This window comes from Cynocephalus volans, chromosome 9 (genome assembly GCF_027409185.1).
Source record: "Cynocephalus volans isolate mCynVol1 chromosome 9, mCynVol1.pri, whole genome shotgun sequence".
Taxonomy (NCBI): Eukaryota; Metazoa; Chordata; class Mammalia; order Dermoptera; family Cynocephalidae; genus Cynocephalus; species Cynocephalus volans.
In genome coordinates this window covers 67,415,664-67,442,813 of record NC_084468.1, presented here as the reverse complement: position 1 = coordinate 67,442,813, position 27,150 = coordinate 67,415,664, and the positions used below count along the sequence as shown (strand labels likewise).

Below are 27,150 nucleotides of genomic sequence, written 5' to 3'. Positions count from 1 at the left end.
TATAACACATCTTACAACCAAGTCCCACATAGCAGAATTATCAGAAGGGTGAAAATTCACTGTCCTAAAGGCCAAAGTCCAAATTTCTTAGCATAATATATAAACAAAGTTGCTCATGACTGGCATTTACCTACCATTCTAGCTCCATATCCCTTTAATCCTGTATATGTTCCCTTATGCCTTGCAGTTTCACAAGGGCCATTCTTTTTGACTTCCTGAAGTGCCTTTCTGCTATAGTTTCACTCTCTACCCTTCCAGGTGGCTGACTATTTATCCTTCAAGGAAGAGTTCAGCAACTCCCACCCCTAGAGAAAGCATACTTTTTGTGCTCCTCCTTTCTCTGCTCCCAGTCTTTCCCTTCTTCTACATTCTCGGAGTGGTGGGTATCTATCAAGATGTAACTGCGTATCAAATAGAATGTGAACTCCTTGGAAAGAAGAACTGTTTCCATTTCTCTGCATTTCCAGTATCTATAACTTGCATATAAAACGTACATGATATATTTTTTGTATTTTATGTCAAATAAAATACCATAAATAAGATATAATACAAAAAAGCTGTGACCAAGAAATCTCCCATAATATATTATACCTGTCTGATAATCTAAGATACAGTCTTGCTTTTTAACTTTAAATTCAAAAAAAGCATGAGAAAAAAAAATCATTAACAAATTCAGGTCTTAGTCTATGTAATATACTTCAAACTTATTAATGCAGTAAATAACTATGAAAAATAAGACTTAAAAACATTTCTTTACCAGTCATATAAAGTATTATAGTTATAACCACTCATTGTAAATTCTACAAAGTACATACATATTCTACATATTCTAGTTGCCTATGAGAGCTATTTTGTCTTTCCTTAAATTTATAAAATAAACATGTTAGCTATAAATTCAAAACATAAAATTTCCTAGAGTTGTTATGTCATAAAAATGACAATCCCCACACCAAAAAGATCCACTGTAACATCATTATCTAAACAATTACTTCTTTATTGCTGAGAGTGAGTTCAAATGAGATTAATGTCAAACACTGTATTTAATACTAAAAAAAAAAAAAAAAAAAAAAAGCTTATTTCATACTTGCTATCTAAACTACACCACATGCAATAAGCAAGACATTTCTTGTGAGTGGATATTTAATCAATGACATTTGCTAGGATTAAAAACATGAAATATAACTTTTTTTTTAAATGTCTTTTCAATTTCATCATAGCTTTGCCTACCTGGCTTTTATTTGGTTTCTCCTAGTAGCTGCTTCACTAGCTGTCATCGGTTCAGGAAGAGCTGAAGGAATAGAAGAATTCTTGGAAGAAAAACAATAAAACTTTTCATTTTCGTTTTAATTTTAATTGCAGAAACCCTTTTTTTTTAAGCTATAAATATATTATTGAACTTAAAAAGTACTGTCTATGAAATTCCATTTCTTTCATTTCAGATACCTACAAATTGTTCACATGTATTTGCCAGATCAAATCTGCAAATATCATTGCACGTTACACAAATGTCACTGCCATATTTTCATGTTCCATAAAAACCCTTGGAAAATAAGCAAAAGAACATCATTGTATCCACTTTACAAATGAGTAAATCTTGGATAAAAAGAAAGATTATATACTACACTTGTAAATCAATGACTATTTTGCACTTTGGAAAAAGAAGCAAACACCAAGGATAAGAATAAACTTTTGTTTTAAATACAAGAGGTCTTCAAAAAGTTCACGGAAAGCTTCATATTACCTTTTAATTCTATTTCTTCACGAACATTCTGAAGTACCCTTGGTACATCAGATAATTTTCATGACACAGGTTGTAAGTTTTAGAAAGCAAGAGCAGAGAGATCTTACTCATTTGTTTATGCCCAATGTTTGACTCATAGTAGGTACTCAATAAATATTTGCTGAATAAAAAGCTAAAAATCCACAGTCACATGTCAAATCTACCTTCATTAGTGGAATGCTAGAATTGCATAATTTCAGTTTCAAAAGAGAAAATATTACATTGATATGGCAAGGGCTTCCAAAAATAAAAAGGAAAGGTACCACACTCCTCCGTTTTTCTTTCTGAAGTGGATTAAGTTATATATAAAGGAAACCCTATATGAATAAGTCAGCCCTGAAAGATCTTTACAAAGTTGAAAATGGCTTAAAATCAGTGAGATTCTAGCGACTTTTATTAAAATTACCAGAGATACAGTGCATCTGAAGTAAAGTACACTGTGCCCACCATGAATAGAACTCAAAGCAAACTGAGCACCCTGTATGGACAAAGCATTGAGTTTCACATTTATTACTTGTAATCTTTATAATTACTATCCTTATTTAAAAGAAAAAGAAATAGGCATTAAGTAACCTCCCAAAAAAATACTAAATCAGTCACTGACAAAGACAGAATTGAACCCAGGTCTCTCTATTTACTATGCCTGTGCCCTTTACACCAGAAGTTCCCAAGCTTTCTCAGTTAACAGAGTGCTTAATGTCTCAGTAATCTTTTACAACACCTCTAGGCCAAAAAAAAAAAAAAAAAAAAATCTAATGGTCTTGTTTATTAAATGGTTAGGTTCAAACAACTTAAGAAAATTAAGACAGATGTCACTATGTTTCCCTTGAAAATGCAAAATATCCTGCTGTGATCCCTGAGTCTGTTGCAGCTCCCCAGAGCACCTCAGTGCACAGTTTGGGAACCGTGACTTTATACCAAACATGCAAACACACTATCACACCACTTATCATGGAACACATAACTCTGAAAGTATACATATATCTGCACATGCTAAAATAAATTTTAAATTCATATCCTACTTGAAAAACTACTTACATTGATGTTGGAGATTGGACAATCCTTTTTGGCAAATTTAAATGCAAAATATGACACTTGAAATATATCAGGTCTACACTCTGGATCTGGTTCAAGCATGAACCCTGCAAGAACAGATCGAAATGTTAAAAAATTTTACACAACACATATGCTACTTAAGGGCACATTATAAGGATAAAAACCTGTATTTTTTCCTGCTCCGTTCTAAGATCAGAGATAATTCTAGCAAACTTTGTTCACATTTACAGAAAATGCATACACTGGTGTTTTATAAATTAACTTAAAGCATCATCCCAAGCTAAAGGCAGATCAGTCATAGAACAACTATGCAGCAAAAGTATGAATGACAAATATGATTATTCTCTTGAGAAAATGACATAAAACAAAAAGTGAATTTAGTGAACATTGGAGAATTATTCAAGAAAGTTCCAGGGCCATAGAGTCCTTCAAAATAATTGTATTCAAAATAATTCCCAATATTATCTAAAATATTTCTATTAATTTTTAAATAATCTTGAATCATTGAGAAAAGGCTAAATTGTGTATATTATAATCCATTCAACAAAGTTGTACAAGGTTGACACTAAAGTTTTACAAAAACATTTCTTTTTACCCCAAAATGACACTAACAATATTCACCATAATCCTATATATTTTAACATGTTATCCATATCATGTTCAGAAGTATGAGCAGAGTTTTCTGGTTCTATTATGAACAGATTTCATACCAACCTGATAGCATTGATCAAAATGACTGACCTTCTTTCTAACCAAAATGGTCACTAAGACATTATTTCTGGGGTGACTTTTAATTCAAAATTTCAAAAGAATGTTGACATTTAAATTCAATTCTATAACAGAAAAATTTATATTTTAAGACAACTCCATGTCTAATTTTGCTTCATTAATTAACTGTAAATTCTCATAATGTTTAAATCATTTTTAAACTTTTTGAAATGTAAAATTTACAACATTAATTAGGTGATATTCTGAAGCTTGCTAAAAAAATAATGTATGTATATTACATATTACATAGAGAGATCTCTGTATATAAATAGCTAAGATAAAATAATAAACCAGAATGATTTAAATCTTCCCTTCAAACTTAAGTAATATTTTGAACAAAGAATGTGCAATACATCTCCAATGACATGATAAACCTATTTCGGATAAAATAGTTGTGTGGCAAGTGATATTGAGCATAAAACTTGGTAATTTATTTGGGAGAGTCTGAGCTTGGTTTAAAAATACCAAAACTCTACATGAAACTTGACTTTATATATTTATAATGCTAATATATATCACTTTTTAAAATTTTATCACCACTCAGATTAAAAATATTTTGTTTCTCATGTCTTTAGTTTATATTCAACCTCATTCTAGAAGAGATTTGAGGGATCTACAACGTTATTGTATCCCCCAAAATAAATCATATTTTATCTTGACACCAACAGATATTAAATGTTTTAAAAAGTAGCAATACTACATGAACTGGGGATAAATTTAACCAAACTTTCAGCAATGTTTATTCATATAGTTTTAAAAATCAAACAAATCACAAGAAACCTATCAAATTCACAAACTTATGATCCTACTTTTCTGTTCTAACAATTCGTTTATTTGGCTTTTAAAATCTAATTTCAACAGTAGGTAATTATAAATATTTATTCCTATAAAGCACTTGAAGTGGCATACAAAACCATAAGATTTTTTAAATATATGGAAAAACTAGGACTAGTGGAAAAGTAATGGCTGAAGGGTATGAGAGAGACAGGATAATGAGGTCAGTAAAGAAAATGCATATGATTTGGTTCCAAATGTAGGCCCCAAATTTAGCTCTCCACTTTCTAGCTATCAATATAAATAGGGCAACATGATCCATTACATGAATCACAGTGTTCCTAACACAAAAACAAACCAGGTGCTAAGGAAAAACACTGTTTCTCATACTGAAAGCAGAGAGCAAATTTGCCCTCAAGTCTTTCTAAAGATGACTCACACAGAGTGAACACCACCCTAAAGGAACTGCACTAAGTGACACAGGTCATGTCGTACACTCCTTCAGTGTGGACTAGTGACATAACATCCAAATGCAGTTCCATAAAAGAAATTCTGTACAGGTAGAGAACAGTATGATATAAGAATATACTTCTCTGGTGGCCTGGCCTAATCCAAGAAAAACTTTTTAAGTATCTAAAGAGAAATAGAATGACACTTCAGGTAATTCTGTACATTATTTCTTTAACAGTAGTAGAGAAGCACTGAGGAAAAATAAATAAATCTGACATTTCATATTATAACCAATAACGGTACGGGTAATTCTCTCTCTCAAGTTAAGTACAATACCACATCCTCTAACGATTAGGTAGCCAAGCTGGACATAAAATTGACATTACCTTATAAGCAAACAAAAGGACCTCCAATTCCCCTGGCTCAAGTTTCCCCATGGGAATACATCTGCTGGACTCAAGTTTAGTTTATCTAACTATACTGATCCCACTTATGTGGCATAAAATCAATTCAAAAAGCCATGATTAATATTTATCTTAGTAGAGTAGAAAATATTAACAGTGCATTAATATGGTAAGTATAAGCAATGTTTCATGAAACTTGATTCAGTTGACACATGTGTGTGCATATGTGCCTACAGGTCATAAATAAAACGTATTTTTTACACTGGATCACAGTCAAAAACAGTTTGAGGTTGGTTAGCTCACTCGTAGAGCATGGTGCTGATAACACGAAGGTCAAGGGTTCAGATGTCCATAATGGCCAGCCACCAAAAAAAAAAAAAAAAGCAAAAAAATTTTTAAACCACTGTGTTAGTGTAGTGCCACAATCTCTGTTTACTACTGTTAACTCATTCTTCCCCATAAGAAAGATAGTGATAATTGTCAGACTAGACAAAAGTATTAAGCACCTACATGCATCAATCTCTAATGCTCTTTCTTTCAGACCAGGTTATTCTCAGAACAAACATATTCCCTGAATAGCCATGTTTTGCAAGTAGCCTGCCTCTATAAAGGAAATCTATGGTTTCCCAACATTGCCTATGACTGAGTGTGAGTAAATTTGAAGGCTGGGTATAGAATAACAGGCCCATTTGGCTTCAGATCTAAATTTCACTCTACTTTATCAGTACTAAAATAGACAGTTTTATCCAAAGAGCTCCTGTGCCCCATCTCTGATTTGGTACTAAATTCAAAGCATGAAAAGACTAATGATCATACCTGAACTGCACAGGTAGAACATGGCTACATTTTTATTTCAGAATATTTTTAAATTGAATATTATCAGCCATTAAAAAAACAAAAAGGAAACAAATTCAATACAACATCTTTAAGCATTTAATTTAAATAAGATAATTTCTTGAACTCTTCAAGAGAATGGGTTGCAAAATGTACCCCTGGATTACTGAATAATGTAATCTGGAGTACAGAGGAATCAGCTTTAATCCAGCCAAACACTGGGGCAAATCTATCAAAAATGACAACCTCATTTTTTAAGTAGTTTGTCTAAAGACATTTTCTCTCACAATAATTAAACCTCAAGTCTAGTGTATATTAACTCCTCCTTCATGACAATAAAAACATATCAACTACAAAAAATATGCTCTTGGGGAGAAGTGGATTAAGGAATACATGTGTCTGTTTCATCCAAAAGTGATACCAAGTGATTAAGTTAAAAAAAAAAAGCTAGAATATACCCTTGTTTACTCAACTTAAAATGATCATGTGAATCATCACAAGACCATTTTCACTGATCCTGATTCTACTACAAATATAAAATCAACTTTTAAAAAATTAGCCACACAGAAACGAAACGACATTTCTCTACTCATCTTAATTGTATAAATCTTTCTATTGACACAAACATTAATACAATTTAAGAAGACAAAATAGTCTCACCATTGAAGGTAGTATGTGATTAAACCAGTACAATATTAAGTACAGATGTATCAGACAACATCCAATTAAAAAGCACTTGTCCAAGGCAGCTGAATTAATTATGTTTATACTAATACTGCATGATACTGCACATTCCAACAAACACATAGCAGCTAAAGGAGCTGCTGCTGCTGCTGCTGCTATAGCAGCAGCCAAGTTATATTATGGTTTAGTCAAGGACCCAAGCCAAAAATTAAATAAAGTAGTTACCATTCAAGTTACATGAAACAATGGATCCATGCCTGGGCCTAGATAAAAGTTAAACCAGAATCTCTAATCTAACAGCTCAACAAATGTAAAAGAAAAAATACTTTGGCTGTAAGTCTCAAAGAAATTTTCCTGCTTAAAGTTTCTTGGAATTTTTTTTTCCTTCCACAGAGACATTTCTTTCCTCCCCCACAGACCTCCAGTTATCTACACTCGTAGTAATTTATCCAAAAAGAAAAACACCCACTCTAATTTGCAACCATGAATGTTTCAAGCATTAATTTGTTATTTTTTTTTTCTTTTTTTTTTATTTAAAAGATGACCGGTAAGGGGATCTTAACCCTTGACTTGGTGTTGTGAGCACCACGCTCAGCCAGTGAGCGAACCGGCCATTCCTATATGGGATCCGAACCCGGGGCCTTGGTGTTATCAGCACCACACTCTCCCGAGTGAGCCAGGGGCCGGCCCAATTTGTTATTTTTGTTAACCTACAAAGATTATTATAGAAACTTATGTGTTAGATATATATGTCCCACATACCTTATTCTATGAACTGTTGAAATAAAACCAAATTTAATAGCTGATAATAAATATGTTCAAGCATAACTAAAACACTAAGTAGTACTATAAATATGAGAAGACAGTATATTTGGGATAGTCCTGTCCGTACAAGTTATTGACCAGAGCCCTCTCTCTACATCTCCCCAAGTGGTAACCCACAGTCAATGATTAAAAACCTCCATAAAAACCCTATCTTAATCCTTGATTTCTTTTAAAAGGTACATTTAAAATGTTTGAGACTGTTTTTCAAATATAATATAGAAGAGCGTACGTGAGGGTGCAAATGAAATAAGACTGGCCATGACTTGGTAATCATAGAAGTTGGATGACAGGTACATGAAAATTTATTGTACTGTTCTGTCTATATTTGTATTTTATTAAATTTCCATAATAAATTTAAGCATATTAAAACAAGAAAGCAAATTCCTGATTTCCCACAAAATAGGCATTAAAATAAATTTAACCTCAATAAATGAGCCACTAAGAGTTAAGACAAAGAAACCATAAAACAATACTAAGCGAGTATGCACCAAAGCAAGGAAAAAAAAGCTTTTCCCTGGTGTTCATTATAAATCACTACATCACTACACAAAATAATGAAGTGAGAAAAATAATCTCAGTAGTTATATTTGGCAGTATATTCTGCAATATATGATAACTTATGGTAAGCCTCTGGCAGATAAAATGCTAATCCACAAAACCAAGTTCTGCTTCAAAGCATCCGAAGAAATCTCTTCAGGGAAAGTATACCCTAATGGGTGGGTATCTGACAGCAGATGTCTTGCCCCTTACCCAAAAGATCAGAAATTAGGTTAGCTCAGAAAGAATTATAATAATGATATTAATAGTAGTTGTAGTGGTGGTTATCACAGCAGTAGTATTAAAGGCTATCTCTTACTGAGCACTTAAAGCATGCTAAGAAGCACTTTTCATAATTCATTTAATTTTCACAACAATCCTAAAAGGTAGGTACTTTTAATATGACCATTTTAGAAATGGAGAGATTAAGATAAGCGAAGGTGCCCAATGTTCCTTACCCAATAATTAACACAGCAAATGAAAACCAAGGCTGTTTGGCTCTGGAGGCCTTGCTCCTAATCTCCATAATGTACTTCCTTAACTACCTTATAACACAGGAGCTGAAAGAAAAATGAGGCAGCCAGCCTTCTGTTCATTCTTCATAACTACAGTAATCCTGTTACACTTCTCATTCTCCTCTAAATGTCCTCTAAGTTCTTTTAACTCTCAGATCCAGAAATGGAAAGCACTTCTCTCTTCACCCTCTTCTAGCCTCCCTGCCCCAATACTTGTCTGTTGGGAAAGTTAGCAGAAGCTAACAAAAAAATTCTAAATAATTGACTCTGCTGCTTTAAAGAGGAAAAGTCTACAAGAAAGATAGATTAAATTAATAGTTAAACTGAGCTTTATGGACAGTAGGTAATAATAATCACCCCTGACCTAGATTACTGATAATCAAAAGTACATTCAAATACCTAGGTTACCACAATCACACAGTTTTATCAAAAATGCCTTGGCTATTTCATTTTTTAAAATTCTCAGTGACAGAAAATGGACGCACACAGCATTAGTATTATAATTAATACTAAAAAGACATACGCCTTTTTATGCTTTATCTTATATTAATATGTAGGAAAAACTATGTTGCATGAATAGACAATTAGCAATATAAAGTTCCCCATTTAAAAACTATGAGCATAGCAGAACAATTCCTGGCTTTCTAAATGAAGGATTTATTTAAAAACAACGTATGGCTGGCCAGTTAGCACAGTTGGTTAGAGTGCAGCCTTGTAAGACCAAGGTCAAAGATTCAGTTCCCTATACTGGCCTGCTACCAGAAATAAATAAATAAATAAATAAAAATAAAAACAATGTAAATCACTAATTATACACTATAAACACAGAGAGACCTAAATAGGATGGTGGCAGACAGGCAAGGCTACATGGCAAAAATGTAAAGAATAAAATTACAAAGAATCTAAATGTTTTCTAAAAAAAAACACATTACATTGTAAATAAGTATATTTTGGTTTTAAAAATCTCTATTAAGATTTTACTACTCAAGACAATACTTAAATCCATAAAACCCCTTGACAGGAGGCAAAATATTAGGATTGCTCTAATTCCAGATTTACTTGAATGCTTTTATTTTATTCAACCATTTTTATTTCTGCCTAGCTCTCAGAAGTAAGTTCAAAGACATTAATACATGGTCAAATTTATACTAGCAATGATAGAAACTAAAATCTGCACATTTATTTGCAAATAAAGAAAGCATATGATGTACTGTTAAGCATCAACTAACTATAGCCCAATTAGATCCTAAAATTATTTAATAGTATTTACCTTTTCCACCTTCCCATTACACAAAAAACACACATCCACTAACACATACATAGAAGGGAAAAAAGACCTAACCATAAGAAAATAAGATCTTCTTATTGTAAGAAAAGTAAATCACAATTAAATACTGCCCAGTCTCTCATTCAGTACTGTTCGATAATAATATTCAGAGTCTCTAAGACACTGCAACATCCCCAATAAAATCCTGGATTCAATTATGATTAAAACATTACAGTTAGCCACAAAATAGTGTTAAAGGGCTGCAACAGAAGGTTAAACTTCAATCAGAAGAACAAACAACAGCCAAATACCTCACTCTATTCTTTGAGCATTCCAATTAATCAGAGTTCCTTCATGCTTATGATGCCCTAAATTTTGGACAATGAAGCGGAAAGCAACTAGATAAGACAGAGAAGGTTAAGGGTCTCATGTTTATTCACATATGTTTGCTCTTTTCAAAAAAAAAACCCACACTTCAAAATGGCACACCAAAATAACAGGAATCATGGGAAAAACAGAGTTGGGACAGACCATTTATTTAAAAACTATACCATTTTGTCACCAGAGCACTGACAAAAACAAAAAAAGTAAGTAACTCAGAAGTAGGCTACCACATGGATATAAAAAGACATCAAAACTATGCTGGAGGTGCTCAAACAATGAAGATAAAAGTGGAACTTGTAGGCTATTAAGCAGACAGCCACTGGGAACTACAAAAAACTGAGAGGTAGAGTTCTCTGGGGAGAACACCCCTGATACAAGCACTCATATTTAATGTTCTCAAAATAGAGCTAAAAGTGTTCATGGGGCAGTGTAGCAGCCAAGCTTTAGGCTATTTCCTTTCCCTTGAAATTTATACCACCACCTTCCCCACCCCATTATTATGGTTCCCTTGCCTAGGAAAAACATTCCACGTGATGCAATGTAATTTTTATATTAAACTGACATAATTCTCCAATTTCCAATGTGTATGAGCAAATCGACATTACAGAAATAAATGACTGCACTTTAAGTGATAAGTCTGCAAAGTGAAACGAGATTCTTTTTTTATTCCTTTTTCTTTCGGCCATTTTTGGCCTTTTGGGGGGAGTGTTTGCACTTTTCCTTTTGATCTCCAACAGCCTCATCTTTGTAAAAGGCAGCCATTTGTCAAATGAGTAAGGATTATTATTTCCAATTTATTATTTAACTTTTTGCTGGGGTTCATGAGTTTGGGGTAGGGGACTTTTTATGGTTTAAAGTTATATGTCAATGGATTAATCTTTTCTTTTATAGCTCCTGGGATTTAATGTCTAGCTGACAAATTCCACATTCTAGTCTCATAAATAAATTCATACCTATTTTCTTCAAGTACACTTATGTTTTATCTTTCACATTTAAATCTTTGATTTACCAGAAATGTTAGCATAAAGAATGAGGTAGAGATCCAGCCTTATTTTCTGTCCACAAACGGCTAAGAAATTTTTCTATTTCCAACTGTTTTTCCCCACTGAGTTAAAGTGCCACCTTTATTATACAAACATCAAATATATATATTTAAATATTATATATTTAAATTGATTCTTTTTTGTGTTTCACTGAGCTGGAGGCTACAACAGGAGGTATTTAAAATGCAGAAAACAAAGTAAATATATTAGAACACTTTAATTGAAACAATAGTGAGGTGCTGTTTAAATACTGCAGCTTCCTAAAATATTTTAATATCTGACATCCCTCCCCTGAAATCATCTTTTTTCAGAAATTTTATCATGTACATATATAAAATGTTAAACTACAGTATCTATCAAAATGGAAACAAAAGGAAATCTTAAAGGAAGATGGAAGAAAAACTGAAGTAAAGTTGACAACTGAACAACATGGGTTTGATATGTACGGAACCCCAAAAATAGAGGGAGGGCTGTGTGCATGAGCTCCAGAAGGCCAACTACTCAAGTACCTACCTATTTAAGTACTTAACTACTTAAGTTACTTTACTTAAGTAACAATGTGGAGAAAGTTACACATGAATTTTCAATTTTCCACTGTGAGGGAGGTCGGAACCCATAACCCCTGGGCTGTTAAGGGTCAACTACATTCATTTGGAATCTAGGGCCTGTCAGACTACCCCATCTGACATTACAACTTGGTGTGTGCTACTAAATCTTACCTAGGGGCTTAAAAATATCCATGTATTAATCAGTAGTTAGGTTGCTTTCATTCTTATAAAAGTCTTATGAATACCTTTTAAAATGTTTTTTCTTTACTACAGTTTCACAAAATTGTAATTGTGAAATGAAAAGACTAATCTCAAGTAAAGGGATATAAATAGGCCCTACATACAGTATCTTACAATTTTTTCATACATTTTTCCAAGTACTTACTTATTAAGCAATGTATGTTATGGGAGTAACGAGAATTGTCTGGGATGGTGAAGCTGCCATCACAGATGGCAACCTGACTCTCACCAAAAGGAAGAGTGAAGAAACAAAGTTTATAGAGTAAACATCCCAGTGCCTGTAAAACAAAGAAACATGAATATCATCAGAGTTCAAGTAATCAACTTTACCACAGACATAAAAACAGCCCAAAACCAAAAACTAATTGTTATTAAAAAAACAAAACCCTAATGTTTCTGTACTAGATCAGTCCTTTAACAAATTATTGCTTAAACAAATATGTTTAACTTTTGAAAAGACATTTAACTTTATAATTTCCATATTTTTAATCACATATATGGCTAGTTGGCTGAATTAATGGAATCAAAGCACTCGAGATCATGAATGATATAACTAAAATTAGAAGTGGCTGGTTCCTTTTGAAAAAGAATTATATTTTTATTTATATACACTTAATATATACATTTGATATAATATATATTATATATATTTAGTGCATAACTAGCATATAACCAACAAAGTAAGCACAAGGCTCCTTCTAACAGCATTTTTAAAAATTCACCATAAAATATGTTTTAAAATCCTGGAATTCCAAATCGGAGTTAGCCAGCACAGTTAAACTAATCAGACAACCATCAATAAATTTTTATTAATTATTTACTAAGCACATGTCATTATTTCATACTATAGAAAATTAGTTTGCTATTTCTGTGTATAATTCTATAATTTTTATTGCATATTACACTAATTCTACTTGTAACCCAGGTAATCTATATTAAAATTCAAAAAGGAAGGACTCTGCTTAACTTGCATGGCTTCATAAACTTCACAGCAGCAATAAATCTACTTGCTGTCAATGAAGGCAAAACCCCCTAAAACACAAATTTCATCTAGAAAAGTAGCATAGGGAATTTCTAGCTAAGCTGCTAACAGCTGAAACCTGAGAAGCAGTTTTAAAAAATTATTTTTGGTTCAAGAAACCGTTACTTTGTCACAAGAAGTGTCACCTACAATAATCCTTAAGAGTATAAGAGGCAATTCCAATTCTAAACATACTGTATAAAATTATCCAATAGGTAGTACACAATTATATCAGCAATACTGGAATTTGGCCTCACTATCTGAAAATTAGCAAATCGACTTTTTTTGGATTTTATCCACACATCAACTTAGCAAACACAGCTAACTAATAAGTACGCTAACTTTTATTACTGCTATGTAGATCATAATAATATATAGAAACACCTTTGAGTTCAATAACATTAATTTACAACACATTGTTTTCAGTATTATAGTAGTCTTCCAAAGAAAAAAGCTTAAGAGCTCTACAATTTTCAATATATTAATTCAAAAACATTACAGGGTTATTACATGACTAACAAAATTGTAAAGATTCTGAATAGAAATAACCAGTTCAATATCCTTAAAAAGGATTTATGATGCTTTTTTCTATAAGGAAGATATTTTCAGCACATATTCAGCAAATTGAACATAAGGCTCCCTTAATGGCACTAAAAAAAAAAAATACTATTAATGGTGCATTATCTGCATTAAATTACACCTTTCTTTCCACTGTCCAAATGTCAGTGTAGACAAAAGAGGATCTTCATTTCAGCCGGTCTTATCTTGCCAATCAAACCTTTAGTAATTTGTCTTGTGCAGAGTAAATATTGTGAGGGTTTCCAAATAAAAATTTTAGCAATGCCAGTATATTTAAAAAACATAAATCTTAAATACTCTGCTTCACATAATGTGAACACAATGAGGTGTCCCAATTTTTTCACACCAAAGGCACTTCCCTCTCCATCCACTTCAAACAATGAAAATTGTTCAAGAAAAAGGAGGGAACAAGTGACCAGATTTTAAAGGATGAGTATCACTATCTTCAGTTTTCTTCATAAAAAAGGTAACATGAAGCATCTCTTACTGAACTTTCTAATGTTTTTAATAAAATCAGCATCCTAGATTTCAGGATAAAAATAACCCACAATGGAAACTTCCAGGCCAAAAAAAAAATTTTTTTTCCAAAATATGAAGAGCAAAATAAATACTTCAACCTCAATGTCATAACTCTCTGAATAAGTACTATACTGAAGCAGGATTAAAAATATGATTGTTGACCAATTTCAATTGAATAATTTTTCCAGATATTCTTGGATTCACACCTAAAATGTTGTAGCATACTTCTGTGTCATTTGAGCTAACTAAAACAAGCACAAAAATGGCATCATGGAAATTAAAATTCTACCTCTTTCTTCTTTTTTTAATATTTGAGTATCTATTTGTAACCCCACAGCTATACTCAGTTAAACACCATACAAACACTACCCCATATACTAATCTATAAATAGTATAAATTTTAAAAGTATCACTGACAACTTAGAAAGCTGCCTTGCATGCGTACTAAGTCTGATGAAAACATAAATAAAAACAAAAGGATCCCCTCTTTTTTGTTAAAATATTGGATAACAGTTGTGTACTTAGAGAAAAAAATTTTTTTTAATCAACCCTTGATCTCAAAACAGTAGTGGAGCTATAATGCCTGTTGTTTATCTGCTGCTGAAATATTCTTTTAAGATAATATGGAATTCAACAGCAGTCACAAAAATAGGCCAGAAAAGACCACTACAATCATCTCTTCTAACACCTTCATTTTATGAATCAAGATCCAATTCAATTTACTTTCTACATTATACATAACCGTCACCTTTACTATAAGCCATTTAATGAGTCAAATGTTAAAGCTGAGGAAACCAAACCAAATTTGAGTTATACAAATTGGTGATCTATAAACAATATCAAATTAACTAAATTAAACTTACTTGGAATTTGATTCAATCATGTACATGGTAAAAAATTCAACTACCACAACAATCGCTGGTGAAAATGTAAATATTATGTAGACAGATGAAAAGATATCAAAGATATTCTTTTTTTATTACCTTGCAAGAATGTTAGTCTCAAGATTGTGTTCGGCACCCCAACCCCAATAGGAAAATAGCCAGGAGAGGAAAACCAAGGAGATACTCATTTGGTTTCACACATTATGTGCTTGACTACTTTCAGACATCATGTTTTAAAAACAAAATAAATTTGACTTTTTTGTAAACACTAGAACTATTTCCAAAGAACTTCATTCTTCCATACTACTATGGTCACTAGTGGTTGATATGACTAATAAATAATTGTTGAATTTAAATGAATTCACATTTAAGATAGAGTCTCCTGCTAATTTATTAAATACATCTAAAAACACATTTTAGTTATGAAATAAATTCTAAAGAGATGTTGACATTCTAACATAAAGTTCAACCATAAAGAAAAATGACCTATCTCAGTAATTCAATCCAGATATATATGCTGAATGATAAAGAACTTCAACATACAAAAGTCAGTCAATGGTATGTTTATAATTTTTAAAAAAGTTTATTCGTGTCAGTTTTCATTAAAAAGATCCAAAAATACTCCAGAAAATTATCATGTAATTACTTAAGAGTTATGTCTATAGCCTTTCCGTCTTGTGATCAACCAAAATTCCAAAATTCCAAAAAAAAAAAAGTTAATACTCATATATAATATAAATACTAAAAACCACTGTGGTAAAAAGTTATACAGAAGTTCTTCACTTGATTTTTGACATATAAGCTTTCCATCTCAAGATTGAGAAGACAAAATGTTCTAGTATTTTTAGTCTCCCAAACACGAAGCTCTTCTGCTTACTAAAAACATGCCTTTTGCAGGGGAAGGGGGAATAGTTAACTGAACTCAGATATTTTTTATTTGGTTAAAGCAAATTTCAGCCTTTCTTGGCCTTACCCAGATATCAGCCTTGGTGGTGATGGGTTTCCCTCCATAAAGGTTGATCATTTCAGGGGCTCTGTATGACAAAGTCGTATACCTGGCAGTAAATGAGTGGAATGGAGTGGCGATATATTAAAAAAAAAAGAAAGAAAGAAAAGAAAAGAACAAACAGACAATACATTTTTTCTAAATAAAAAACTACCAAAAAAGCTTTTAGGTTTAATAACTTTATATAGAAAGAATATTATTTTTAAAAGCTCATTAAAAACCCATCAAGAATTAAACAATACAAAGCACCAATACACATTTTTAGTCACCAACTACAACAGCATCTCTAATGATATAAAAGCTTAATTTTCTTTATTTATTATAAAAAATCTTAAGTAATAGCAATGTATTAGAAGCAGTATTCCTTGAATTTCTTATGTGAAATAATACAATGGGACTATAATAGTCTCTTTATCAAAATATTTTAGGCTATTAATTTAAAAAAGTAAAACTTCAACCCTCTCAAAAATTTATATGTTTACTAAGGAGTTTGTTTTTATGGACTCCAATATATATCTTTGAACACTGTGGTAAATCTCCTTTGAGTTTGTTTTTATAATTGTTTTAAAAGTAATCTAGTTGTTGTAATTCTAACTATACTCATTAAGTACACTTCTAATACGGATTGCCATCATGAGCTATTTGGAATTAAAAGATACTGTGAATAAATATTTACCAATACAAAAAACCCAAATCTATTATGTACAGAACATTTTAATTCAGTACTGCTCAAATCCCATGGCAGTAATTATCAGAATATGGATGGGCTTCCTATATCATGGCATAATTTAAGATTCATTTTGATTATTTATACATTTTATTTTATAAGAAGTATTTTAAAACTCAATATTCTACCATCCCAGTTTTTCCAAATTACCCTGATTGGTGAGACAGTTTTTATGATACTACTGCAGAGGAATGATTTAAAAAACCAGAATATAAACTACATGAGGGCTGGACTTTGGTTCACTATTATACTCTAGCACTAAGAAAAGTGTAGGCCCTGAATAAATAGATGTTAACTTAATGAATGGTTAGCCCATTACCTCCTCAACTGAGCCACAAAGCACAAGAACCCTTCATGAGCTTTTGTTACCACCAATGCAAATTTCAACTGAACCTTAACTATACCTCATAATGAAACAGCAAGAAATAAAACACCTAGCAGGTCAGAGCTGCTTGAGCAGAATTCTGTAGCAGCAACTAAAAATCATGATCCAGTAATTTTTTAAAAAATAATACGTATATACATATATCCCCAACAAGCCAATTCAATATTATTATTGTGTTCTTCAGGACACTGATATGTTTACTGAAGTGTTCAGTTTTATGGAATCTAACATAATTATCATAGGCTAAATTTCCTGAGTAGAAATATGTATTATACAAATGGGCCAGAGTAATATCTGCTCTATTTGAGTTATTTCAAAATACCGCTGTTCAAATGATAGCTCTTAGATAGTCTTAAACAATTAAGAATTATGAGAAAATGATGAAAGGTAACTTAGAAAAAACAACTGCTTAGAAATTCCTCATCTGACACATCTTTCTATATTCTGTATCATTTTATTAAGATAATCAAAGATTTACAGTTCCAAAACTAGAAAACAGAATAGTCAGGAAAATGTTCTCACAAGTTCTCTAGCAACCATGGAAAGTACAGGATTAAGAAAACATACAGCAGGTATGACATATTTCCAACAGAGAGCTTTCCAGTACACCACCATCACAAAGTAACAGTGACTTGATACAGTCTTTACATTTTCGTATCCCACATAGTTTTAAATTCATACAGTCTTCTTAATATTAAATACGTAAAAAAAGAACCAACATAAAAATTAAATACTTAAAAAAAATTAAATATGTGAAAAAGTCAATCTTAATATTATATATGTAAAAGCTCAAATGTTTCCAGATAATTTAATTTTTTTCTTAACAAACACAAATCTTCAGTATCAGTAAAAACAAAGATGTTTAACTGAACGCAATACTCACTTAAAACTCACTTAAATGATTCCACTAATTATCATGGGTTATTTAACAAATTTCTTTATAAATCTATTTACAATGTAGATGAAAAACTTGCATCCATGGTAAAATACATTTCCTATTAAGCTAGATCAGACATGAATTAATAAATGTCTATGGCATAGAAATATTTTGAAGAAACCTATAAATCAAATATCTAAAATTTGTGTTAGCAGAGCTGGTCACAGACTCAAGTTATCCAAAACTCTAATGACACAAAGTGCAATAAAGACAAACACTTACTTTTTAATTTCTTCTTCTACTGTATTAACTCCATCTTTTTGAGGATTAAGAAATTTATTAGTGGCACTGCCAAAGTCACAAAGTACATAGTTTCCACCATCATTCAACAAAATATTTTCTACCTTAAGAAAAGAAAATCATTAGTATTTTCAAAGTGAAAATTACCTTTTTACAACCATGCTTTTACACAATGAACATTGAAGGGTCTGTGCCATATGTATTTATATATATGTATACATTTAAAATATATATATATAGACATAAGATACCTCAAATTATGAAGGACAAATGAACCAGAGCAAAAATATACTTTACTATATCTACTTCTTCTCTTACTAAGAACAGAGAAGTGCTTCACCCTCCCAAGAATGATTTATGCAGCAGCCAACAAACCCTAAATCCTCTCTAAAACTGCTTTTATAAAAGAGAACTAGTAGCAGTCAGATACTTCAGCTTATCTAGAGACAATAATGAAAATCATTTAAATTCTACCTCTCATTAATTCCTAGTACTATTTTCATTTAAACTACTACTCTGAAAAACACAAATTTTACTTTATGCCTTAACTTGGAGATCAGAGTTGTAGTAACTAGGAGATCAGAGTTGTAGTAACTAAGATTAACAAGTTACATACACGTTTCTTGAATAGTAGAATGTCAAAGCCCAAACTGCTACTTACTGGCATGTGTACCATTTGACAATTTGCTTAACCATTCCTGTGCTTTAGTTTCCGTAGCTATAAAATGGGAAAGATAATATCTACTACATGTAATCGTAAAAATTAAATGAGTTAAAATATGCAAAGTGCTTACAACAGTGTCTGGAATGCCATAAGCACTCAATAAATGATTATTACTACATGTTTTTTCACCCTCTATTTTTATGATAGTCTTAGATGAGTAACTCATTTCTTTCTGTCAAAATACTATTATAATTTCTTTAGAATTTTTCTTCTATATTTCATTTTAGCCTACTTTTAAAAAGATTTGAGGCTGGCTGGTTAGCACAGTTGGTTAGAACATGGTGCTTGTAACACCAAGGTCCAGGGTTCCATCCCTGTACTGGCCAACTCACATACCCCCCGCCCCCCAAGGAAGAGAATAATTTTTTTAAAAAAAAGATTTGTACAAAATAAAGATTCATACAAGAAATCTACTTAAAACAAATGTTTGCATAAATACACACGTAAAAAGAACATATAAGAGATGGGCTATATAAAATTATGCATTTTCACAATTTTAAATCACAAAGACTCAGCTGAAAATATCAACTTTGTATGCAAAAAGTTAATGAACTATAATAGCACAAAAAGGTCATACCAAACTATTAGGGAAATGTAGAAGTTGCATATTCAAAAGAACTGAGATAAACTATACTGGTTATCCAAATTAAGGGACAGAGGCCTGCTGTCATGCATTTCAATTCTGCCTTGACTTCCCTCTTATCACTATAGGTTTCCCTGGATGATGCTTTCATGATTATCAACCCAAATTCTAAGTGGCATCTTCTATTCTTTTTTATCTTAAGAACTTTTTATAATCATCTTTTATAAAATCTTGTATAATCAGTCAGAATTGGGATTCATTCATTCATTAAATGTCTACTGAGACTCTGCTATGTCCCAGGCACTCACTGTTCTAAATGCTTGGATACATCACCAAAAAAGAAAAAAACAAGTCCCTGCCCTCATGAAACTTACATTCTAGTGAGAGAGGACAGAAAATAAATATAAGCTTAATACATAAGCAAATATCTTAGAACGTGATAAGTGCTAATAAAAGGTAGAATAGGTAGAGAGTAAGAATGTTAAGTTGTAATTGTAAATAAGGTGGCTCAGGATATGACTCATTGAAAAGGTGAATCTTAGCAGACTTGAAGCAGGGAAAAGGACAGACATGGGGATATCTAGGCACAAAGCATTTTAGAAAGAATGATTTTTGTAATCTTAGTATTTGTGGGCATCAAAGAAGACATCTACGGTTCTGAATGGTATCTTTAGCAATATGACACTAGGAATGTTCAATCCCCTTTGGGAATTTTTTCCAGTTTAACAAGTAAGTACCAAATACAAGAGGTCAAGAGCCCACAAGAAGGTAAGACAAAGTGATCTTAAAGACAATCACTACCAAATTATAGTAAATTATAAAAAACTATAGCAAATTATAAATAAACGAGAAAAAAGACCTATTTATGGTCTCATCCAGGTTCAAGTAGCTCTTGAACACACCCTGATGCTTAATATAGATTACAGGAAATAGGAGGAATGCTGAACTGGGAGAGAAGAGTGTGCAGGGACATTCGATCTCCATGTCAGTGACATTCACATTTTTGTTCAAATGAAACCTTTTAAAGAAGCCTACTATGTAAAATAGTGATACAGAGTAGGGGGCACAAAATCCACCTCTACAGTCATGCTAGAAATCCTCAGGGCCAAGTAAAGCACAACTTCAAATCTACAGTAGGTCTTCACATAACCTCAGGAAATATAGGAGGCAACAGAGAGACCAATCTCATGGCTAGTAATAAAAATCAGTTTAGATGAAGACAGTCCAAGAACATTTTAACTCCAAAGTCTGAAACTTACCTTCAGATCCCGGTGAATTATCGGAGTCTTACACTGATGCAACCTTGCAACAGCTTCACAGGTATCACAGAATATTTGCAACACTTCTGATTCCGTAAAACCTGTCTGCAGCTTCTTATTCATCTGATTCACTACCTGTCCAGCTAACCAAAAATAATTTTGAGAGGACATATTTTTAATAAACAAAGTCCATCACAAACGTAGAAATTAAGAAATGCTTTTATGGTATTAAATAATGGAAAACTGGTTTTTTCATAATTGCCACGTAAAGATGCTTATTATATCATATTGTATTGATTCAGTGAAACATTTTTTCAAATTTTACATCTCTGAGATCAGAACACCTTAAGACACATAATGTCCTATTCATGCTATTGGCCATTTTTTAATATTTTAACATCTCTGAAATCAGTGTGTACCTTAAAATTGATAGCATACTTGATTTTGAAGAAATAGTTATTCAACACTGTGTATTTATTGGGTAAATACCAGTAAATAAAAATGTGATATTTATTGGGTAAATACCAGTAAATAAAAATAAAGTTTCTATTATAATAGAATTACAGCCTAAAGGTAGAGATGAGCACACAAATAAATAGTCATAATTATTTATAAAAACTATAAGAACATGAGAGAACTTAAAATAAGAAACCTAAATTTAAATTGGTAAAGGAAATCGGGAGGAGAATGTGTCAAATCAGGCCTAAGTGTAATTGATTGCATCACTGGCCCCAGATCTTCAACTCTCCCTTTTTCCATGTCCTTTTTCATGTAATTTTGCAGTTCCTCCCAATAAATGGGATAAAAAAAAAAAAAATTCCTACTCTTTTATTTGGTGTCAGTCATGTGATTTGCTTTGCCCAACAGAAAAAGGCAGAAGTGGCAGTGTGCCTAGGCCTTAAGAGGCCTCATATGGTTTTATTTGCCCTCCTATGTTTCCACCATCTCCATGAGAAAATCATCCCCAGGATAACTTGCTTGTTCCAGGAAGAGGATGAGGGCCATGTGAAGTAGAGCTACTCAGAGTAATCCCAGCTAATCCCCTAGCGAGGGAACAAGCCTGGCCAAAAGCAGTGCCTCCCCACCACGCTCAGTTGAAAGGAGCTTGTCCCACAGATACATAAGCCACAATAAATGACTGCTGTTTTGTGCTATGGAGTTTTGAGATGTTTTGTTAGTAAGCAAAAGCTAACATATATAATCCAGGGAAACTTACGTAGAACACCTCTTAAAAATAGATATTAAAAATTCACAAATTTTCATAATTTATTCACAAATTACTCGAAAAATAATAGAAATATACTCAAAATACTAACACTGATTTCTAGAAGTTTGACACCTAAAGTACATAATCTCTCTTTAATTTATATATCAGAATATTAGCAAATTAAGTGATACCAAACCATGAATTCACAGAGACAAAAAATGATTATACTTCACACTTGACAAAAACTGACTGTAAACACTGAATACCTGAAACCACATAGGAAAATGTCAGCTATAACACATTCTTCTATTTTCAATATAGCTTTATCTCTAAATAATCAAAATCAATGTACCTGAACTATATATATTACATTGGTTCACTTACAAAAGTGTCTTAATTCTTAAACAATTTTATATAATACAATTAGCTTTTACAAAAGAAGTAAGAGGAAAGTATTTACTCTCCCATTCTCTGCCCCTCCCACAGGAGAAAAAGGAATTTATCTCATTGATTCATCTGAGAAAAGGAACTGAACATACACTGTTCAGGCCCTCTGAATTTCTTAAGAAGTAATTGCCCCCTCAGAGGGTACATTCTGATCTGTAATACGTGTAGTAAACTTAGCTGGTGAAACACTTGAAGAAAACTTTTAACATAAAAGAGAAAGCATAATCACAATAGGAAAAAAATCAGAAAAATAAAAATACAAAGAAAAGAAAAATATTTTTTAAAATGTGAAATTAATATTCACAAACAACAAAAGATTTGCACCTAAAACAAAACAAGGTGTATTTTAACACTGAGATACCGAATAAGAGTTCTTAGAAATTAAAAATAAGATAGCAAAGACACAAAATTCCATAGCAGAGCTAAAAAATATAGTTAAGAAATGCTGGGCAGACCCCGTGGCTCACTCGGGAGAGTGTGGCACTGGCAACGCAGCGGCGCTCCCACCGCGGGTTCGGATCCTATATAGGGATGGCCGGTGCACTCACTGGCTGAGCGCGGTGCGGGCGATACCAAGCCAAGGGTTGCGATCCCCTTACCGGTCACAAAAAAGAAAAGAAATGCTCCCAACAAAAGTACAATAAAAAGATAAGGAAAATGAGAAAGAAAAGAAAATCAGATAATTGATCAATCTAGGAAGACAAACATTCTAAAAATGAGAAGTCCAGAAAGACAGACCAGAAGAAACAGAAGAGAAAAAAGGTGGGTGCCCCACACAAAAAGATACCAGAAAAGACCCATACTAAGGCACACATACCTTGAAATTTCAATATACTGAAAATAAATCAAAGATCCTAACCAGAAATGTCTATGAAGAAAAGACATCACATAAAAAAAAATTAAGGAATCATAGTAACATTAGATTTCTCAATAACAACCCTAGGCAAAAATGGAATAATGCCTTCAAAATATCAGATCAAAATTATTTCTAAGCTAAAATCTTTTAGCCAGCCAAATTAACAATCAAATGCAGGTGTAGAATAAAGATATTTTTATATATGCAAGGTTTCAAAGATGTTTCTTCCCATAAATCTGCATCAGAAAGCTACTGAAAAACGTACTCTTCCAAATGAAGGACTAAAAACAAAGGGGAGGCATAAATAGCGGGGAATCTAAGATAGAAGGGAGGCAAAGAGAACTCTCAGAATGACAACTAAATGCTGTTCAAAATTAAGCAGGAGGACTGAAGCCTCCCCAAGGAATGTTTCCAAGGGGGAAAAAAAATAAAAATGGCACAAATATTAAAATGTTTAAAACATATTGCATAAAGATCTGCACTTCTATTGGGAAAAGCAGGATGAAAATACTAATATACATGAAGAAAATTAGGCAAATGAAAAATGAGGTAATTATTAACTCCAGGAAAAACAAAAAGAAGAAAGAAAATGCAATTACAGTCACCATTAAATGGCAAACAAAATAATGTAAACACTGACTTAGTCCAAAAACTGAGAATACACTACACTGGGAGTAAAATACTTACTCTTTGCTTTAAGACAATTATCTAAAACAGAAAATCAAGAATAGTACTAGCAAACTTTCTTTCAACAGCCTCCTCATGCCCATACTCACATATTTTCCTTGATTTTCTAAGTTCCCTCTCTTTCATACTCTCAGGATCTCACTAAAATTACTGACTCTCTTTTATATGATGCAGCATAGAAATAAGGAAGTAAATATGAGAAGGGGCTAGCCAGTTAGGTCACTTGGGAGAGTGTGGTGCTAGTAACACCAACGCCAACGATTCAGATCCCCTTACCAGCCAGCTGCACCCCCCAACAAAAAAAGAAAATATATAAATGTATATATCAGCAGATATAGCTCAAGTATTTTAAAGTGACTATCTCTGAGGAAAGGATAGCGCAAGAAGGTACTGATTTAGCCACACCTTAGTATTTAACTTTTTAAACTATATACATAAATTACTTTGTTAAAAATTTAAAATTTCATATAAAACAAAGCTTGGCAATTCAAATGCCAAACAAGTATTTCTAAACATTTTTAAAAACAAAATAAGGTCTTCCTCTAAATACAGCTCAGGTCATTCTTCTACTTTAAAATAAACTTTGCCTACATATGGACAGGCAGAATAAGTTCTACTATTTGATAGTAGTGCTAGGTGTATATGACTAACAATAATTTATTGTATATTTTCAAATGGCTAAAAGAGAAGAGTACAAATGTCATCACAAAGAAATGATAAATGTTTGTAGTGATGGCTATGCTAATTAGTTGATCTGATCACCACAGGGTACACTAGTATTGAAATATTACTCTATACCCCATAAATATGTATAATTATTACACGTCAATTAATAAAAGTAAAAGAAATAAAATATGCCTCTAAAAACTGAAGCTCATTTGACTTCTTTTTTAAAATGTCGTCTGGGTAACAATTAATCTCATGCGGGATTATGATTATAGTTGATTCAATTATCTTAAAAAAGTTACAAGTAGCCAAGGGCTATTATTATATTCTAATCCAGCTAAGAATTAGCATCATAAACACTAGAATTCATAAAAATGGCACAGAAAAAAATCAGTACCTTCTAAAAGAAATCAGTGCTTTGCAGTAGATAAGATATAAAGAGGAAACAGAAACATCTATTTTTTAATATTATATATAAAAAGAAGTTACAAATACATCACAATAGATATTATAACACTGATTCACTTTATTTTTCTCTTTCTTCCCTCCTTACAAAACTGGAGTAAATGAAGTCGTATTTTCTCCATCATCGCTAGCACCATCATCATCATTCTCCTCCTCCAACCTTCAGGAAACCACAAGAGTTCCTGATATGATAATTAACAATCCTAACTGTCTTAGAGAATCTAAATATAAACCAGACCTCCCTAGAATCCAATTTGCCAGATACAGCCTGATTTTAAAAAGTTTGTAGGAAATGGATTAATTGCCCCTTTCCCACACATTAAAAACTTTAATGTCAGGGATTTTTTTATAATTATTATTATTAAGGCATGCTACATGAGGGTACTTCACAGAAAAACAGAACTGAAAGATGATAGGAATCTTTCCATGAACTTTTTGAAGTATTTCTTCAAAAATATCACATTAGGTCCAAATAAAATGTGGTTTTCTATATTCTCATATTTACAAAAGAATCCCAAAAGACCACATAATACAGGTTTATAAAGATTATAGATCAAAATGAATCCTCTAAATTTGTTAAACTTAATATGTTTATGATGACACGGTAGAGTGCTGGAAAAATCTTACAATTGTAATATTGACATATTATGTTCTTCTTGGTTCGATTATAAAAGAATTGTAGAGAGAGCAAGAAGTGTAACTCTTTACCTGCTTAGGTTTCCTGTTTAAAACCCAGGAGCACTTTTCTAATTCTCCATTTATATGCTTACATCATAACTGCAGCAACTATTGACTAGATTTTAAATAATTTTTTAACAGCATTCCTAATTAGATAATTAAATCTGAGATTGCAATAATAAGTGTCTAAAACAAGGTAACAGCTGCCCTGGAAGAAACCAAGACACCTAGTAACCCATGTTAGAGAGAAGTTATTAGTGTAATACAAATGCAGAAAGACAGTTACTTACATCGACAATATTCCATTAAGATGAGCACTTCCCATACATTATCACTAATGGAATTAACAGCACAGTCCAAATAACCCACGATATTTTTGTGACCAGATAGCTCTTTCTGTAAAAAGAGAAACAAAATTTTAAAAATTGGAAAATACAAATTTTAAAGCTGTATTGTTAGCAATGGTTTGAAGCCTAAATTAATGTATTTAAAGAATTTCAAAAAGTAAAAATTAGATATTAGTATGAAATCTGACATATTTCAACCAACCAAAGGCTTCATGGTTTCAATGGAAAACTTACCTGCACATGACTGTCATTTTCTAACAGACAAACATCAATTAATATTTGTTTTTAAATTCAACTAGAAACATGGTTCACTAAAAAGTAATAGTCTCCAAAAGCAAGTGTACAAGAGAGTCCTTTGGAACTCAAGAATAAAATATCAGAATTTTTACTTATTTTTTTTTTCTAAAAAATTAAAGGACTTAAGCTCTAATATTTATGAACTAACAATTATACTCTCATTTGTTTTGCCTGCAACATACTGCAATTTATGTGTAGTTATTACACGGACTTATGGATACAGGTACTTTTAACTAGACAACTTAAGAAATGAACAAGTGTCTAAAAAGATTTCTGATAAGAAACCACAGATCAAAGATAACACTAATAATATGAGTACAAGGAAATAATTTTTAAAACGGCAAATCTGAAACTTTTGCTCCTGGTACAAGAGTCATAAGCATATAATAAGGTTACAAATAACAATCTAATCAAGTCTACCCAGAATTTTGAAACAATTATTAAGCATGCTATTCAAAATAAATTTATATTCACTATCACTAATAATAAACCTAGTTTTAACTATGCAACGTAATTTGAAATAAGGG

At 32.0% G+C, this 27,150-nt stretch overlaps 1 protein-coding gene across 1 annotated transcript in view; it reads right to left on the bottom strand.

The window, feature by feature from the left end:
• The window catches only part of BMP2K (BMP2 inducible kinase), a 126,643-nt gene that overhangs the window by 55,405 nt on the left and 44,088 nt on the right, over positions 1 to 27,150 (bottom strand). Inside the window, exons 3-9 of the mRNA XM_063108517.1 lie at positions 26,270 to 26,375; positions 20,974 to 21,116; positions 18,390 to 18,511; positions 16,086 to 16,167; positions 12,255 to 12,387; positions 2,819 to 2,922; positions 1,228 to 1,307 (exon numbers count right to left, since the gene is read on the bottom strand). Coding sequence (XP_062964587.1) covers positions 1,228 to 1,307; positions 2,819 to 2,922; positions 12,255 to 12,387; positions 16,086 to 16,167; positions 18,390 to 18,511; positions 20,974 to 21,116; positions 26,270 to 26,375 — 770 coding nt within the window. The remainder of the gene's footprint in view (positions 1 to 1,227; positions 1,308 to 2,818; positions 2,923 to 12,254; positions 12,388 to 16,085; positions 16,168 to 18,389; positions 18,512 to 20,973; positions 21,117 to 26,269; positions 26,376 to 27,150) is intronic.